Source organism: Mustela erminea, chromosome 13, assembly GCF_009829155.1.
Source record: "Mustela erminea isolate mMusErm1 chromosome 13, mMusErm1.Pri, whole genome shotgun sequence".
In the NCBI taxonomy this organism is placed as follows: domain Eukaryota; kingdom Metazoa; phylum Chordata; class Mammalia; order Carnivora; family Mustelidae; genus Mustela; species Mustela erminea.
Genome location: NC_045626.1, coordinates 68,621,531 through 68,639,563, shown reverse-complemented (window position 1 = coordinate 68,639,563; position 18,033 = coordinate 68,621,531). Strand labels below are relative to the sequence as shown.

The following is an 18,033-nucleotide window of genomic DNA, read 5'->3' as shown; positions in this document are numbered from 1 at the left end:
AAAGTCAGCACTCCTTGGTATAGCATACAAGGTATTCACCTTTTCTCTTCTTTACCTTCCATACACCATATGCCCTTGCCACACTGGATACGTACTTTGATACCTTTCCGTGTTTGCCCCTGCAGTTCTTCCAGCGGGCCCATTTCAAGTATCATCTTCCCCATGTAGTGTTCCCTTCTCTCCCATGGGTTCTTCCTTCCCTTGTCTATTTTCCCAAAATGTGAGAAGCTGTTCCTGAGGTAGGTGCATTGTTTCAGTATTTAGCTGGTAAGTTGCTTATGTTGTGTTGTGTCCTTCTTAATTTATTCAAAGTAAGAATCACTCTTTTTGGTATGCAGTTCTTTGAGTTTTGAGGAATGCATAGCTGTGTAGCCACCGCCACAATCAAGTGACAGAAAATTCCATTACTCCTGACCTTGTGCTAACCTTCTGTGACACCTTCCCTCCTCACTTGATTCCTGGCAACCACTGATCAGTTATCACCATAGACTTTCCTTTTCTAGAAGGCCCTATAAAGGGAAGCATTTAGTAGGTAGTATTTTGACGCTGCTTTCTTTCAACTTAGCATAATGCATTGGATATTCATCTGAGTTGTTGCATGTTTCAGTAGTTAGTTCCTTTATATTGCTGAGTAGTATTCTGTATACTGCATAGTAGGTGTGTATGACAGTTTGTTTATCCATTCCCTGATTGAAGGACATCTGAGTTGTTTCCATTTTAGACAACTATGAATTATAAATCATAAATATTTGTGTATAGTTTCATATGTGAATACTTTTCTTGGGTAGATTATCTAGGCATAATTATCTAGTGTGATTAGTGTAAGATTGCTGGGATCTTACAGTAGGTGTATATTTAACTTTATAAGAAGCTGCCAAACTGTTTCCCAAATGGTACTGCTTGTACCATTTTGCATTCCTACCAGCAATTTATGAGAGTTCTACTTATTTTGCATCTTACCAGCACTTGGTATTAACATTTTTTTTAAAAGATTTTATTTATTTATTTGACAGAGATCACAGGTAGGCAGAGAGGCAGGCAGAGAGAGAGGAGAAAGCAGGCTCCTTGTTGAGCAGAGAACTCCATGCGGGGCTTGATCCCAGGACCCTGAGACCATGACCTGAGCCGAAGGCAGAGGCTTAACCCACTGAGCCACCCAGGCGTCCCTGGTATTAACATTTAAAATAAAATTTTAACTATACAGATAGGTGTGTGGAAATATTTCATTTAGGCTGTAATTTGTGTTTAACGATTAATGATGTTGAGTATCTTTTCCTATGCTTACTTGCTTTTTATATCTCTTTTTGGTGAAGAGTCTACTCAAGATCTTTTGTCCTTTTAAATTGGTTTCTTGTCCCTTTAAATTGGTTCCTTTTTAAATTGTTTTCTTGTTGAATTTTGTTAAAAACATGTTCTGATTACTACAAGTCTTTTGTGAAAAGCATGATTGGCAAATACTTTCTTCCAGAATGTGGCTTGTTTTTTCATTCTCTCTCTCTCTTTGTCTTTTCATTCTCTTAACAGTGTCTTTGCAGATCAAAAATTTTTAATTTGAATAAAGCCCAATTTTTTTAATGGATTATTTTTGATACTATAGGAACTCCACCTGCTTCAAAATCACAAAGATTTTTTCCAATGTTTTCCAACCTTGCTAAGTTCATTAGTTATAGAAGCTTTTTTGTAGAGTCCATGGGATTTTTTAAAAAAGATTTTATTTATTTATTTGACAAAGAGAGGTCACAAGTAGGCAGAGAGGCAGGCAGAGAGAGAAAGGGAGGGAAGCAGGCTCCCTGCTGATCAGAGAGCCCCGTGTGGGACTCAGTCCCAGGACCCTGAGATCGTGACCTGAGCCCCAGGCAGGGGCTTAACCCACTGAATGACCCAGGCACCTGTCCATGGGATTTTTTTAAAAAGATTTTATTTATTTATTTGAGGAGAGTGAGCACAAGAAAGCACAGGCTGGGAGAAGGGCAGAGGGAGACTCCCTGTAGGACCTTGGGATCATGACCTGAGCCAAAGGTAGACACTTAACTCATGCTGTGGGATTTTCTGTGCAGATAGTTAAGTGATATATGAACAGAGATAGTTTTTTCCTTCCTTTGCAGATTATTTTTATTACATTGGCTAGAGCTTCTAATAGAGTAGGAGTGGTCAGAATGGACATCCTTGCCTTGTTCCTGATCTTAAAGGAAAAGCATTCAGTGTTTTATCATTAAATATGTTGTTAGCTGTATGTTTTGTATAGATGTCCTTTGTCAGGTTATGTTCTATTCCTGGTTTTCTGAGTATTTTTATCAGTAAGAGGCATTAAATTTTGTCAAATGATTTTTTCCAGTATCTATTGAGATGATCCACTGCTCTTCCTTTTTAGTCCATTAATACGGTGAAACAGAGCAATTTTTAGATTTTGAACCAGCCTTATATTCCTCAGATTAATGCCATTCTTCATATATTGCTAGGTTCAATTTGCTAACTTTTTGTTTAGGATTTTTACATCTGTGTTCTTGAGGATATTGGCCTGTACTTTTCTCTTGTTATAATGTCTTTGTCTGATTTTGGTTTGGGGTAATACTGGCTTCATAGAATGAGTTAGGGAGTGTTTCATTGTCTTCTATTTTCCAAAAAGGATTTGTAGAATTCATAGTATTTCTTTCTTAAATATTTGGTAAAATTCTCTAGTGAATTCATCTGGGTCTGGAGTTTTCTTTTGTTGAAGAAGTTTGAACTTTGAATTCAAGTTTTTTAGTAGATGTAAGACTGTTTAGGTTACCTGTTCTTTCTTGAATGAGTTTTGGTAATTTGTTTTTCAAGGAATTGGTCCATTCTATTTTATTTTATTTCATTTTTTAAAAAGATTTTTATTTATTTATTTGACAGACAGAAATCACAAGTAGGCAGAAAGGCAGACAGAGAGTGGGGGGAAGCAGGCTCCCTGCTGAGCAGAGAGCCCAATGCAGTGCTTGATCCCAGGACCCTGAGATCATGACCTAAGCTGAAGGCAGAGGCTTAACCCACTGAGCCACCCAAGCACCCCGGAATTGGTCCATTTTAAATATGTTGTTGGATTTATGGTATAGAGTCATTTGAAGTATTTATTCCATTATTATAATGTTAATGTTTGCAGTATTTGTAGTGATAGCTCCTCTCATTCATAATATTGACCATTTATGTCTTTAGCCTTCAGTTTTTATAAGTGTGGCTAGAGCTTTATCAGTTTTATCTACCTTGTCAAATAACCAGTTTCTATATTCGTTTTCTGTTGAACTTCTGTTTTTAAGTTCCTTGATTTTTGTTCCTGTTTTTATATTCTCTCACTTCTGCAAGGTTTGGTTTTAATTTGCTCTTTTCTTTTCTAGTTTCTTAAGATGCAAGCTGAGATTGATTTGAGGCCTTTCCTTTGTTCTAACACAAACATTTACTGTAATTAAGTTACCTTTAAGCACAGCTTTAACTGCACCCCTCTGATTTTAATATTTACAATTCTGCTTCATTCAGTGAGAAAAGTTTTCTTTCCTTTTTTTTTTTTTTTTAAAGATTTTATTTATTTATTGGCCAGAGAGAAAAAGAGGGAGAGAACAAGAGAGCACACAACTAGGGGGGGTGGCAGGTAGAGGGAGTATCAGACTCCCTGCTGAGCAGGCCGTTTTCTAATTTCCATTCCTTTTTGACCCGCAGATTATCTAGAAGTGTGGTTAGTCCTATATTGGGGACTTTGTAATATCTATCTATGTTTATAGTAATAGTTCAAAATATTTTTATTAATTTTCTAGTTTACCCCAATAGGAATGAGAGAACAGACTTAGTATGATTTCAGTTCTATTAAATTTGTTAAGGTTTTTTAAATTTATTTCAGGAATAGGCATTTTGCTATCTTATATTACTATTTGCAGTTATAATAAATAAAGCTATATTATGGAGTAGAAAGAAAAATCATTTGAATTCTTCAGGTAAAAGGAGTTCTTTCTGGGGATGCCTGGGTGGTACAGTCTGTTAAGTGTCCAACTCTTCGTTGTGGCTCAGGTTGTGATCTCAGGGTCATGAGAGGGTCGAGTCTGCTTAAGACTGTCCACCCCGCCCCCCCCAATGCTTGTGTGTGTGTGCATGCATGGGCACTCTCTCTCTCTCTCTCAAATAAATATTTTTTAAAAAGAAGAGTTCTTTCTGATGTATGACAATTGTCTCACGCCATGCCCACTGACCTCAGGGAGCGTCAGTTCATTCTTGCACTGTTTTTTTCAATTTAAATTTTTAAAATTCAGTTAATTAATACAGTGTATTAATTAGTTTCAGAGGTAGAGTTCAGTGATTCATCAGCTGTATATAACACCTAGTGCTCATTATATCACATGCCCTCCTTAATGCCCATCACCCACTTACCCCATCACCCCACTCATCTCCCCTCCAGCAACCCTCAGTTTGTTTTCTATGGTTAAGAGTCTCTTCCAGTTTGTCTCCCTCTCTGATTTCGTCTTGTTTTACACCCCCCTTCCTCTGTGTTCCTCTGTTTTGTTTCTTAAATTCTACATATGAGTGAAATTATATCATAATTGTCTTTCTCTATTAACTCATTTCCTTAGCACAATACCCTCTGGTTCCATCTACATCATTGCAAATGGCAAGATTTCATTTTTTGATGGCTGAATAATATTCCATTGTGTATATATTTCTTGTTTTTTTTTTAAGATTTTATTTATTTATTTGACAGAGATCACAAGCAGGCAGAGAGGCAGGCAGAGAGAGAAAGAGGAGGAAGCAGGCTCCCTGCAGAGCAGAGAGCCCGACACGGGGCTCGATCCCAGGACCCTGGGATCATGACCCAAGCCAAAGGCAGAGGCTTTAACCCACTGAGCCACCCAGTCGCACCTATATATACCACATTTTCTTTAGCCATTCATCTGTCAATGGACATCTGGACTCTTTCCAGCTATTATGGACACTGCTGCTTTAACATTGAGGTGCAGGTGCTCCTTTGGATCACTACATTTGTATCTTTGGGATAAATACCTAGTAGTGCAGTTGTTGGGTCATAGGGTAGCTCTATTTTTAACTTTTTTTTTTTTTTTTAAGATTTTATTTATTTACTTGACAAAGATCACAAGTAGGCAGAGAGGCAGAGAAAGAGAGAGAGAGAGAGAGAGAGGGAAGCAGGCTCACTGCTGAGCAGAGAGTCCGATGCGGGGCTTGATCCCAGGACCCTGAGATCATGACCTGAGCCGAAGGCAGAGGCTTAACCCACTGAGCCACCCAGGCGCCCCTATTTTTAACTTTTTAAGGAACCTCCATACTGGTTTCCAGAGTGGCTGCAATAGCTTGCATTCCTACCAGCAGTATAAGAGGTTTCTCCTTCCTCTACATCCTGGCCAACACTTGTTGTTTCCTGACTTGTTAATTTTAGCCATTCTGACTGGTGTGAGGTGGTATCTCATTGTGGTTTTGATTGTTACTTATTCCCTAATGCTGAGTGATGTGGAGCATTTTTTCATGTGTCTGCTGGCCAGTTGTATGTCTTCTTTGGAGAAATGTCTGTTCTTATCTTTTGCCCATTTCTTTATTGGATTACTTGTTCTTTGGGTGTTCAGTTTGTTAAGTTCTTTATAGATTCTGGATACTAACCCTTTATCTGAAACATATGCAAATATCTTTTCCCATTCTGTAAGTTGTCTTTTGGTTTTGTTGACTATTTCCTGTGCTGTGCTAACGCTTTTTATCTTGATGAAGTTCTGATAGCCCATTTTTGCCTTTATTTCCCTTGCCTTTGGAGACATATCTAGCTAGAAGTTGCTGCGGCCGTGGTCAAAGAGATTGCTGCTTGTGTTCTCTTCCAGGATTTTGTTGGATTACTGACTCATGTTTAGGTTTTCCATCCATTTTGAGTATATTTTTGTGTATGATGTAAGAAAATGGTCTGGTTTCATTCTTCTACATGTGGCTGCCCATTTTTCCCAACACCATTTATTGAAAAGACTGTTTTTTCCATTGGATAGTCTTTCCTGCTTTGTTGAAGATTAGTTGATCATAGAGCTGAGGATCCATTTCTTATTTCTTTGTTTTGTTCCTTTGATCTATATGTATGTTTTTGTGCCAGCACAAAGCTAGATTACAGCTTTGTAAGAGAGCTTGAAGTCTGGGATTGTGATGCTTCCAACATTGGTTTTCTTTTTCAACTTTCCTTTGGCTATTCAGGGTCTTTCTGGTTCCATACAAATTTTAGGATTATTTGTTCCAGCTCTGTGAAAAATGTTGATGGTATTTTGATAGGGATTGCATTGAATGTATATATTGCTCTGGGAAGCATAGACAGTTTAACAATATTTGTTCTTCTAATCCATGACCATGAAATGTTTTTCCATTTCTTTGTGTCTTCCTCAATTTCTTTCATGAGTGTTCTATAGTTTTCAGTCACTCTTGTACTGTTAGATAAAAAGTAGCAAGTACTTTCAGGCCTTAGGGAAGTGTGGTTCTCAGATTGTCCAGAATCAGGGCAGAGAACATTAATGCAGATTCTTGGGTACCACCCTCAGAAAAATAACAGCTTGTATTTATTGGAGACACTTTTTATCAATGACCTCATTTACTCTTGGCAAATACACCTTTAAGGAAGGTGCCATTTTGGAGATATGGAACTTCTGTGAGGTTACTGAGCTCAGTGACAAGTTCATATTAAAACCTGGTTTGTCTCACTCAGGAACCCAAATTCTAAACCACAACAGCATTGCCCAAGGGGCCTGAGGAAGCTACATGTTAAGTTCTCCATGTTTTGACTTGACTTGTCAATTGCTATGAAATATAAATATAGTTCTTATCCTGCTAATCACATTTTGGAGAATCTCCTGAAAATGGTTGACATAATTTTGCTTTCTCCTTTTTGTTGTAAAAAGAACAGAAATTTATTTCATTAGTGAAATCTTTGATAATGAAAATGGGATTTACTGTAAAGGGAGACCTATGGACCTTTGCAGTTCCCATATCTAGTAAAGTCTCTTTTCTCCAGGATCATTACTGGTCCCTATTATTCTGTTTTTCAAGCAGATATAGACGGTATCGCCTTCTTTTTTCTTGCTTACTCTACTTTACAGTTATCGTTTCAAACAGTAAGTTTTATGACGTGATTTCTTCTTCTCCTTTAACTTTGTACTGTGTAAAATCTCAAATATCTACAAAATTTAAAAATGGAGTAATGAACCTCCATGTACCTGTCATCCAGCTTCAGCAGTTACCAACTCAGACCAGTCTCACTTCTCTGATTTTTGTTATTCACATTATTTTATCTGTAATTATTATAGAACATATCTCTAAAAATAAGGGCTTTAAAACAAAAGATTTCTGAACAGTGCAGTATATTGATTTTCCTGTTTTATAAATGTCATCCCTCATAGAGCCATTCTTCATGTGTGTTTGCATCCTTATTTATTTGGTAGAGCTTCAGAACTTTTCCACCAGGGGGCACTTGAAGTCTGGAGGAATTTAGATCTTCAGAAGGAGGGATGAATACAGAATGCCCATGAGCTTTTATCATAACCCAGAGTAATGTATCTCTCCCTACTCCTTTTTAAAAATCTTTTTGGTGCATCTAGATGCAAGGCAAAAGATGCGGCAGGCCTGGAAGTCGTGGCTGATCTACGTGGTTTTTCGTAGAACCAAACTTCAGATGCAGACCACCGCCCGTGAGTTTAGGCAGCGGAGTATTTTGTGGTGAGTGCGCTCCTTCGCCCTACAGATTAGTAGCCATCATCTTACCTTAGCCTTGTCTCACGAAGCATAAAAACCCACCTTAAAAACAGTGCTTCAGACATAATTGATGCTTAATAAGTATTTATTGACAACTTGTTCAACTGTACAATCAGAAGTAACACTGAGTACTCGCTGTGTTCTAAACCTGTGTTGAGTTTGTGTGTGTTAATTTTTCTAATGTAAATTCTCATATAATCGTCACCGTAAACTAAACTAAATACTGTTTTTTTGAAGATGAAGATACATACGAGTCTCAGAAAGGTTGAGTAACTTGCCCAAGCTCATATAAGCTGTATTCGGCAAAATAGGGCTCACCTACCCATCTATCTGATGCCAGAGCCCATGCCCTTAACTGCCCTGCCCAGCCTTTCATCAGCTCTGTGCACACTTAGGAGGGACATGAGTTAGATGACTTCGAGAGCCAGACATGTGTAACAATGAGCTACTTTACAATGGGACTGATCCCGCTGCGCGTTACCTCTGGTTGTCCTTTGGTGTTCTCATTGGCAGCATATTAAAATCTCAAAAGAGCTAGATCCTCTATTTAGTATGGAAAAGTGCAGAAACTTTGACTTTAGACCGTTAGACTGACACGGTCAAATCCATGTCAGTGCAGTATTGGGTCCTTTCACCTCTCCACAGTTCAGGTGTGAGACAGGCTCACCAGTAAGTGTCTTTCAGGATTGTCATGGGAAATAAATATGGTAATATCTAAAGTATTTAACACAGTGTCCAGAACATCAGTACACCTAAAAATCTTTATTTTAAATACCTTATTTAAAATTTATTTGGCAAATTTTTAAAAAGATATTTATTAGAGGGAGAGTGAACATGAGTTGGGGCAGAGGGGCAGAGAAGAGAGGAAGGAACAGATTCCCCGCTGAACAGGGAGCCCAACTTGGGGGGGGCTTGATCCCAGGATCCTGAGATCATGACTTGAGCTGAAATCAAGAGTCACACGCTTAACCGACCAAACCATCCAGGCATCCTGGCAAATATTTTTAAATGCTTTAAGTATGCATTTCTATTAGAGCCTGTGGGAGATATTTTTACATAATTTTATTTATTCAATGTGTATTTTTTGGGAGCTTAAAATTTCCTAGTACTATGCTGGGTGCTGGGCTGCATCCAGGGAACTTGTAATTCTCTAAATGCTTAAAAAAATAAGTAGTAATGCAAGATTGTTTGAGATTTTGAAGTGAGTGATACAGCTATGCCTCGGCCGGATTAGGAGGACTGGAAGATTTTCCTAGGTTAGAGTAACTGAGCAAAGTGAGTGTTTCTGTGGGGAAAAAAAAAAAAAAGTTGCAAACTCTCATTTCCTCACTACTATTTTCCTACAGCTAATTAGAAAATAAGCAGAAAAGAAGCCAAGATTGGAAATCTAAAAGCCATGTTTTTTGCAGATTATTCTGCAAAATCTCCTCTTTTTTTAATGTTGGCAGTAATTTATAAATACATTTTTCAAACCTGTTCCAAATAGAGCATGTCTGTAGTTTCTAAGGCTGGAACCCTAGGAACCATCAGTTTCCAACCCTTAACTGGCTATTCTAGATCTACTTCTCTATTTTTTTTTTTTCCCCCCAACGGTGGTTCCAGCAGATGTCAGTCAAGATGACTGGCACAGAGAGCGATAGGGACTTGAGCCGAGGGTCCTTCGCTGCCCTTCTGTTTTCTGGGTGGCTTATTTTGACTGGTTCCATCTTTGATTTGCTCTTTGGCAGGCTGTGGTGGAGCCAGTGGAGGCAGCAACTGGGACAGGTGCGTGTGGGCCACGCCCTGCTCGCGTCAGCTGTGAAGCACAGGGCCCTGAGCCTCCAGCTGCAGGTGAGTGCAGCCGACTGCGGTTTTGGTATATTCTGTCCATGTTGTCAAGCCCTACATCCACGGAGGGTGGGGTTGGACTCCCAAGCAGAGGGCTGGCCGTCATGCTGCTGCCTCTGTCCTGGGCCCTCCCTGCAGCAAAGGGAGCTGGGCAGGGGGTGGAGGGCAGAAGCAACACAGAAGGCTGGGGTTCAACGGAAAAAAGCTGCTAATAGGAAGATGCTGAATGGGATTCCAGTTGGTTTGCACAATGTGTGTTGGTCATGGTGCTGGGAAGGGATTTATGAATTAGTTATAAATATGATTAAAGAAAGAGCAGTATATTCTTTATTTCCTTGTTACTGTTTTCCTGCAGCAAGTTGGAAGATAATAGGGCAGAAAAGAAACTAAGACAATAAAGAAAACCTGGCTGCTAAATATAATTTTGCTTATATTAGAGGAAGCCACTAGCTTTTGGTCAGTAATAAAGGCCTAACATCTGTACCAAGACGATGCTGTAGTGAAACTTTCTTACGACCTTTGATAGACTGAGTTTCTGTCACTTTTGGGATCTTCTGGGTATTCTGGATCTGCCAAGTCATTTATAGAGAATATAACAGGAAATATGAAAAAAAAAAAAAAGGGAAGTGTCTGTTACTATACTAAGAGTAAATCTCTTTTTAATCTGATAACATGTTGCATAGGCTACGTGAACGTATGCAGTATGTAGAAATCACATGCAATTCACATATGCAATCATCTAGGCTAGGGGTCCACAGACTGGCCCGCAGGTCATATTTGGCGTGCTTTCTGTTGTTATAAATAAAATTTTATTGGGATACAGTTGTACCTGTTCATTTATGTATTGTCCAATGCGGCTTTTAGGCTACAAGGGCAGAGTTGAATAGTTCCCACAGAGAGACCATGTGGTGTGCAAAGGCTAAAATGTTATTATCTAACTTTTAAGAAAAGAAGTTGCTGACCTCTGAACTCATGAGGTCTTCAGAGGTAATAAGAGGCAAGGAAATAAGATATTTTTTGACAGTGATAATAATAGTAACAAGAACAGCAGCAGTGGCAAATAGCATTTGTGGTGGTCTGACTTAACCCTAGGTGTTAGACTAAGGGCTTTACATGCATTATCTCAATTAGTTTTCATAATTCTTTTTTTTCTTTAGTTTTTGGTTTTTTTTTTTTAGTAATCTCTACACCCAATGTGGGGCTCAAACTCATGACCCTGAGCTCAAGGGTTGCATGCTTTTCTGACTGGGCCAGCCAGATGCCTCTCAGTTATTTTTTAAAGTCCCATATTACTATTATGGAAACTAAGGAGGTTAAATAACTTGAATGCAAGTCAGACACCTGGCAAAGGTCAGATCCAGGGTTTAAATCCAAGCAGCCTGACAGCTGCAGAACCATTCTTTTACCCATCCTGCTGGATTGTCCTTAATAGATTTGTGATCTCAGGAAGGAGAGGAAACTGACAAATGTGAAAATGCCATCAACATGGAAGCATAGTGAGACTGATTTTCTGTTCCTGGGGGACTACAACTGTGTGAGTGTTCTTTCTTTCAAAGAGCCACTCTGAGGGCCTCTAAATTCTTTCTGTTGGTGCTACTATAGCTTAGAACACTTTCAGAATTCCCTTTGGACTGTTGTTTTCAAAGCTTGCTACAGATTTGATTGAATATTTTTAGTGATAGAAGGTTTTCATGGTTAGCAGTTGGATTTAACATATAAAACAGCCAGGAGTCACTTAGAATCAAATCCAGTGAAAAATGTGAGTGATCAAGATTATACTGATGTGGACCAAAAGCTGTGCAAGACTCTAAGACCAAATTATATTGTGTGGATTATGAGCAATAATGCCTTGTGTCTAATAAGTACCATACAGCTTACCAAGAAGGTCCGCTTAAGGCATTTCTTTGAACCCTCAAAACATCTCTGAACTAGACAGGGCAGAGCATCCTGAGATACAGGAAATTTTTATAAATGTACTTAAAACATAGAAAACTAAATATAAGACATTGATAAAAACATGAACAGATACCCAAGTACCCACCACCTAGATTAAAAGGTGTTAGCATGCTCCACACCTGCCCAGACATGGCTCAAACCCTACCTTTCCCCCTTTCTGCCACCGTTCCACCTCAGAGGTGGGCCCTGCACGGATACAAGGTCATCATTCTCTCGTGGTCTTTTGAACTTGTAGAAATACGCGCATACGTAACCACAAAGAAGAAATGTTCCGGTTTCGTGTCTTTAGGAGATCTATGAATGACGTCATCCTGTACATTTCCTCTGCAGTTTCCTTTTTAGAAGCAGCAGTGTGTTTGTGAGGCTTACCCTTGTAGGGACGTAGATACCTATTAACTGTGTGTGCTATGCCATTGTATGGGTAGGCACAGTTGATCTCGTTCAGTAGTTTACCACTACTAATGATGGACTACGGATTACTTCTACATTTTTGCAATTACAAACGCTGCTGTGGAGAGCATTTTTAAACATAGATCCTTGTGCAAGAGTCTGAGAGATTCTCCAGTCTGGTTCCTAGAAGTGACATGGTTGGGTCATTGGGTATTCATCTCTCCATCCTTACTACAGATTGTCCAGTGCTTTCCAGTGCCAGTTTACATGGTTATGTTTCCGTTCCCCTTTCTTTCAGTCTCCTCAGCACTTTGCATGGTCAGACTTGGTCCTCCTCAGCAGAGGGATGTGTGTGGAGTGGTAACTTCATTGTCGCTTTAACTTCTATCTCACTGATTCCCAGTGAGGCCCGGCATCTTTACAGATGCTTGTTTGCATTCGAGTTACAGAAGGGCTGGTTTACATCCCTCCATCATTTTTCTGTTGGGTTATTTGGCTTTTTCTTTTTGAACACTGATTTGTGGACATTGTTGTAGACTCTGCTTACTCATCTTTTGAGTGTTCTGTACTTTACAGGAGCTTTCTTCCAGTCTGCAGCTTGTTTTTTTTTGCTTTGCTTATGGTATCCTTTTTTTTTTTTTCATGCAGATATTATTAATCTCAATCTATTATTAATCTCAATCTAGCCTAATTTATTCTTGAATCAGTTTGGTCTTTAATATATCTTGGGTTTAATTTTACAAATTGTGTGAAAAAGGTCTCAGTTGGTCATCTTCCATATGGATAATTAATTGCTGTAGCACTGTTTGCTGATTCATCCATCCTTTATCTTTTTTATACTGGTTATTAATCTACCTTCATTATAGAGCCAGGGTCTCATTTCTTCATGGGTCTGTTCTGGGCTCTGCATTCCATTGCTCTGTATTGCTGTCTCTGAGCCAATACCACACTGTTTTAGTTGTGATTTAATGAAGCAGGTATTTATTTAAGCAATCTCCATACCCAACATGAGGCTGAAACTCACCATCAAGAGTCCCATGCTCCTCTGAGCCAGCTGGGCACCCTTATTTCTTAAGTTTTTGTATATGGAAAAGGATGATCTTTTTTATTTTTGTTCTTTTTCAAATTCTTTTGGCTATTCTTCTTTACTCTTTCTCATTAATTTTGGGATCAACTTTCAAGTTCCACATCAAAGCCTACTAGGATTTTTATTATAATGCACCAACTTTTTACATTAGATTGGGGAAAATTGTCATGTTTATGATACTGAGAGTCATCCCATCCACAAACTTGATATATCTTGTGACATGTTGATGAGCGTGAGAGAAAGAATAAGAAGGATGAGGTCATGAGATAACAACACAGGAGACCCCTGCGCCCATAAAGGCTTTACGTTCTTGTTCTAGTGGAAGTGAGAAGCTGCTGGCTTTGAGTGAGGATGATACGATCACACCTCCTTCTTAATGGGATCCCTCTGGTTCATTGTGTGCTGCCTTTGGAGAGGAAAGGAGGTATATGTTTATGTGTGTGGGTGTGTTTGTGTGTGTGCACTTATATTTTAAAGAAGTAATGGGAAAAATAAATCCAAAACTAACAAAATGTGGTTACCCATAGTGGGATGGAGGGAACAAAATATTTTTGTGAATTTACTTTGTTATACAGTTTTAACTTTGGAACCATATAAATATTTTGTATAATTTAAAAAATACACACAAGCAAGTCAAAAAGGAGAGAAATTAATCCCCAGAATTTTAAAACACACTGAAACAAACCTAAGCTCGTAGCCATGACTACACAGAGAAAATAATTACTTCAGGTAACTTTAAAATGCAATATTTTGGCTCTTCATCCCTAGTGGAATGCATTCTAAGGACACAAAGAACTAGGAAATCTGAAACCTACATTCAGTAGTCTTATTGTTAGTGGCGGGTTTAGAATTGTCATGTTGAAACTATTATAGCTACATTGTGAGATAAAACAAGTAACTGAAGGCAGTGTCATTAGGAATCATGATTTTCAGTGTCAAGGAAAAGATTACAAATATAAAAGAAAGGAAATAAAAGCCCTATAATCTGAGATTGGAAATGTAAATATCGGTAGGAATTTAAGATTTTTTTTTTTTAAAGATTTTATTTATTTGCCAGAGATAGAGAGAGAGTACACACAAGCAGGCAGAGAGGCAGGCAGAGGCAGCGACGAGAGAAGCAGGCTCCCCGCCGAGCAAGGAGCCCGACGTGGGACTCGATCCCAGGACCTTGGAATCATGACCTGAGCCGAAGGCAGCGGCTCAACCAACTGAGCCACCCAGGCGTCCCCTTAAGATGTTTTTTAACCTTAAGAAATGTATTTCTCATTTTATTTATGGAAAAGTTAGGAGTGAGCAGCAAAGAATATATGGCATTTAGTATTCCCAGTGCCCAAGTCGTGGGCTCTGTTATTTCGTGGCTAAAAGGAACAGAGGCTTTTTGGAGAAATGGCTGATTCCTGGTCTGCAGCAAGATATGCATATCACCCACGTCATAGGCCTAGGATACACTTTGCTGGAGAGTGAGGAAATGAACAAAGGTTAATGGGCTGTGTCAGAAGGACTCAGGAGCCAAAGGACTTTCCTAGACTAATGATAAATCAGTTGGGACATCCAGAAGAATAATGACTGCAGTGAATTGAAAGCACATCAAATATATAAAAATTCATGCATGTATAATGAGGGGAGAGGAAGGAACTCATTGGCACATATTGGGGTTGTTAGAGTATTAACTCAGTTTGAAAATTAGTGAAGGCAAAAATCAAGCATTTATCCTGCCTTTCCTATATAAACTTTATCTTTCAAAACCTGAGGGTTAATGAGAGTAGACTTCTTTATAGAATTCTAGTTAGTAGCTACAGGAGTACTGGAATGAGAAAACTGCCGTTTTGCTACCCCTAATGAGAAAATGGATCTAAGCAGCAACCACAGAGTGGGATCACACAGTGGGGAAATAAAATGGAGGGATCAGGTTGACATCTGAAGCCACGGATCGTCTTGACATTGTTAAAACTGTGGCAGCCAGCTGTGATGTGCCTCATGATGGCGAGGTAATGGGCGGTCCCCAGAACCATGTGAGAAGTGTTCTTGCCTAGAAATTTGAACATGATTCCAACCAAGCCTAACATGAATCTTTCTATCAGTTTCCAGGAAATACAGGAATCAGGGGAACAAGGCAAAGACACCTTGAGACAATTGGCCGAACCTGAAGTGTGGGACATTTTATAGGATAAATGACCTAGTTTCTCAAAGAAATTGGTGGCATGAAAGAGGAAAAAGGGCAGGGAGGAAAATTGTCCTATAAAAAGGAGAGATTGAAGTGACATAACCAAAACAAACCAAAAAGGATTGCTGTGGCTTTGTAGCAAACCACACAAGAGTTCATGCGTCCAGTGTGCCACAAGCCAGTAACAACTGACACAGGCTTTTGCAGGGAAGAAAGAGAGACTATTTGCTGGTGTGGTGCCACCCAAGAGAACAGGGAGTTAATGCTCAAGAGTCCCAGACTCCCTTATGGCTCACAGGCAGGGGTGGAGGTTTTAAAGGGTGAAATTCAGAGTAAGGGTCTCAGGGTCTTGGATCGTGCTGATTGATTAGGGTTAGGTCAGCTGTAACATTTCCCTTCTTGTTCATCTTCTCCCTTCTGGCATGTCCCTGTCTGGTTTCATTGTGATTGTAGTGAGGTGGTTGTTCTGTTTCAAGGACCCGCTTGTTCCACTTTAGGGGTCCAGAACTGTAAAACATTCTTAGCAGAAGACATTAGCAGTATCCTCTCAGAAGTTCCACATCCTGTGATTATCACTAACCTGCACGCTATTACTATTTTTTCATGCAAACACAGCACATTGTGTCTGTTATCTCAGGTGGAACAGCATCCCACAGACCTTTCAAAAGGCAAGTTTCTGTTATTCCCGAAGGCATTTTTACAGGTTTTTTTGTTTTGTTTTGTTTTTTTTAAACAATAAGTAAGGGCTCTGTTGACTCTGGTCGGAGGTGGTTAGGAGCCATATGGCTAAATTGTGGGGTCTAAGAGGGGCTTGCATTCCTGGTTTTGGCTGTTGTGTTAGGAATAGACCATAGAAGATCAAGGATGAAAGCAGGGAGAACAGTCAAGAAGCTATTAAAAAATCCCAAGTGAGGGGCACCTGGGTGGCTCAGTGGGTTAAGCCTCTACCTTTGGCTCAGGTCATGATCTTGGGGTCCTGGGATCGAGCTCTGCATCAGGCTCTCTGCTCAGGATGAGCCTGTTCCCCTTCTCTCTCTGCCTGCCTCTCTGCCTACTTGTGATCCCTGTCTGTCAAATAAATAAATAAATAATCTTAAAAAAAAGAAGAAGAAGAAGAAAAGAGAAAAAGGGGGCGCCTGGGTGGCCCAGTGGGTTAAAGCCTCTGCCTTCGGCTCAGGTCATGATCCCAGGGATCGAGCCCCTCATCCGGCTCTCTGCTCAGCAGGGAGCCTGCTTTCCCCTCTCTCTCTGCCTGCCTCTCTGCCTACTTGTGATCTCTGTCTGTCAAGTAAATAAATAAAATCTTTTAAAAAAAGAAAAAGAAAGAAAATCCCAAGTGAGATTCTACACAAGGATGATAGCAAGATGGTGTTGGATTCTGGGTGTACATTGAAGGTAGTGCTGACAAGACTTGCTAATAGATAGTTAAGACCTGAAGTTTTGGAGAAAGAATCCAAGGTGACTCCAGGTTTCTGGCCTGAGTAACTGGAACAGTGGAATGGCCATTTAGTAAAATGGGGAAGATGGAGGGAGAAGCAGTTTTGTCCGGAAAGATGAGCTCCATTCTGAGCGCCACATCTGCAGCCTGACAGGCCTTTTGAATATCCCCCAAGGAATTGTACAGGAAGCAGTTGGATATTTGGGGAGTATGGAGGATGGGTCGAGACCCGAACTGTAAATGTGGGAGTCCTGAGCTTGCAGTTGGTATTTAAAGTCATGAGACTGCATGAAAGCACACAGAGAGTAAGCATAGCTAGAAGAGGGGTTGCAGGACCCAGCCTGGGAGGAATAAAGGTGAGACTGCAGGTAGCCTGGAGAATCCACAGGCATGACTGGCCTCATCACATGCTTCTGGCAGGTCAGGGAGGGTGAGGACTGGGATTTGACCTTTGGATTGAACAATGTGGAGATCGTTGATGGGCTTGGGAAGAATAGTTTCAGTAGGCCTGAAGGGGAGAGGGTTCATGAGAGCCTGCCTGGGGGAAGAGAAATTAGAAAATAGACCACTCTTTTGAGGAGTCTGGAAAGGAAAGAACTTGAGAATTAGCTGGATGCCAAAGTGGTCTAGTGGTGGCTTGCTCAAAAATCTGACTTATTCCTTTCCGAAAGTATTTCTGTGACCCTAATCTTTTCCACCCAACTTTTTATTTTTGACAAATACCAAATGACGGAAAAGGTAGATACTGTAGTCACTAGTTTAACCCATTGCTAACATCTTGCCACATTGGCTTTCTCTAAGTATAACAATACATTTCTCACATTTCCTGAGTGGCTTTAAAGTTGCAGACATAAATGTTAACTCTAAATACTTCAGCTTCTGTCTCCTAAAATTAAGGCGTTCTCCTACATAATCACAATATCATCTTATTCACGACATTGAATACTGATATAATATCTAAAGTACAGGCCACATTCAAACCATAGATTATTGCTATTTTATGGGCAGGTCTAGGGTCCAATCAGAGGTTGTATCCCTGAAGAGATTTGCTTTTGAGGATGGGAGAAATAGTAGCACATTCATTTGCTGCTTTAGAAAAAGCTAGTAGAGAGTGAGAATCTATGATGCAGAAGGGGGAATTTGCCAGTGATAAGCTTGAGAAGGTCAGAGACGATGGGATGTGTCCATAGTTGGGAGTGACTTCCGATTGAAGAGAGCATAGACACTTTATTCAAAGTAGCCAGAGAGAAGGCAGATGGGGAAGGAGCTTGCGAAAATTCTCTTTTGATCACTTTTATTTTCTTGGTGAAATAGGAAGAATGGTATTCAGCTGAGAGGAAGGAAAGGAGAAGAGGTGTTACAGGTCTAAGGAGGGAAGATAATGAGGTCATCATCTGAGACTTTCCGCTTCAGACTAGGGATGCATATTGCCAAGCACACACA

General features: G+C 39.8%; 1 protein-coding gene across 12 annotated transcripts in view; it reads left to right on the top strand.

Annotated features, from left to right (window-relative positions):
* The window catches only part of SFI1 (SFI1 centrin binding protein), a 105,460-nt gene that overhangs the window by 45,981 nt on the left and 41,446 nt on the right, over positions 1–18,033 (top strand). For all 12 annotated transcript variants that reach the window (XM_032309961.1, XM_032309962.1, XM_032309964.1 and 9 more), the window contains 2 exons: positions 7,575–7,692; positions 9,456–9,558. In XM_032309961.1, coding sequence (XP_032165852.1) covers positions 7,575–7,692; positions 9,456–9,558 — 221 coding nt within the window. The remainder of the gene's footprint in view (positions 1–7,574; positions 7,693–9,455; positions 9,559–18,033) is intronic.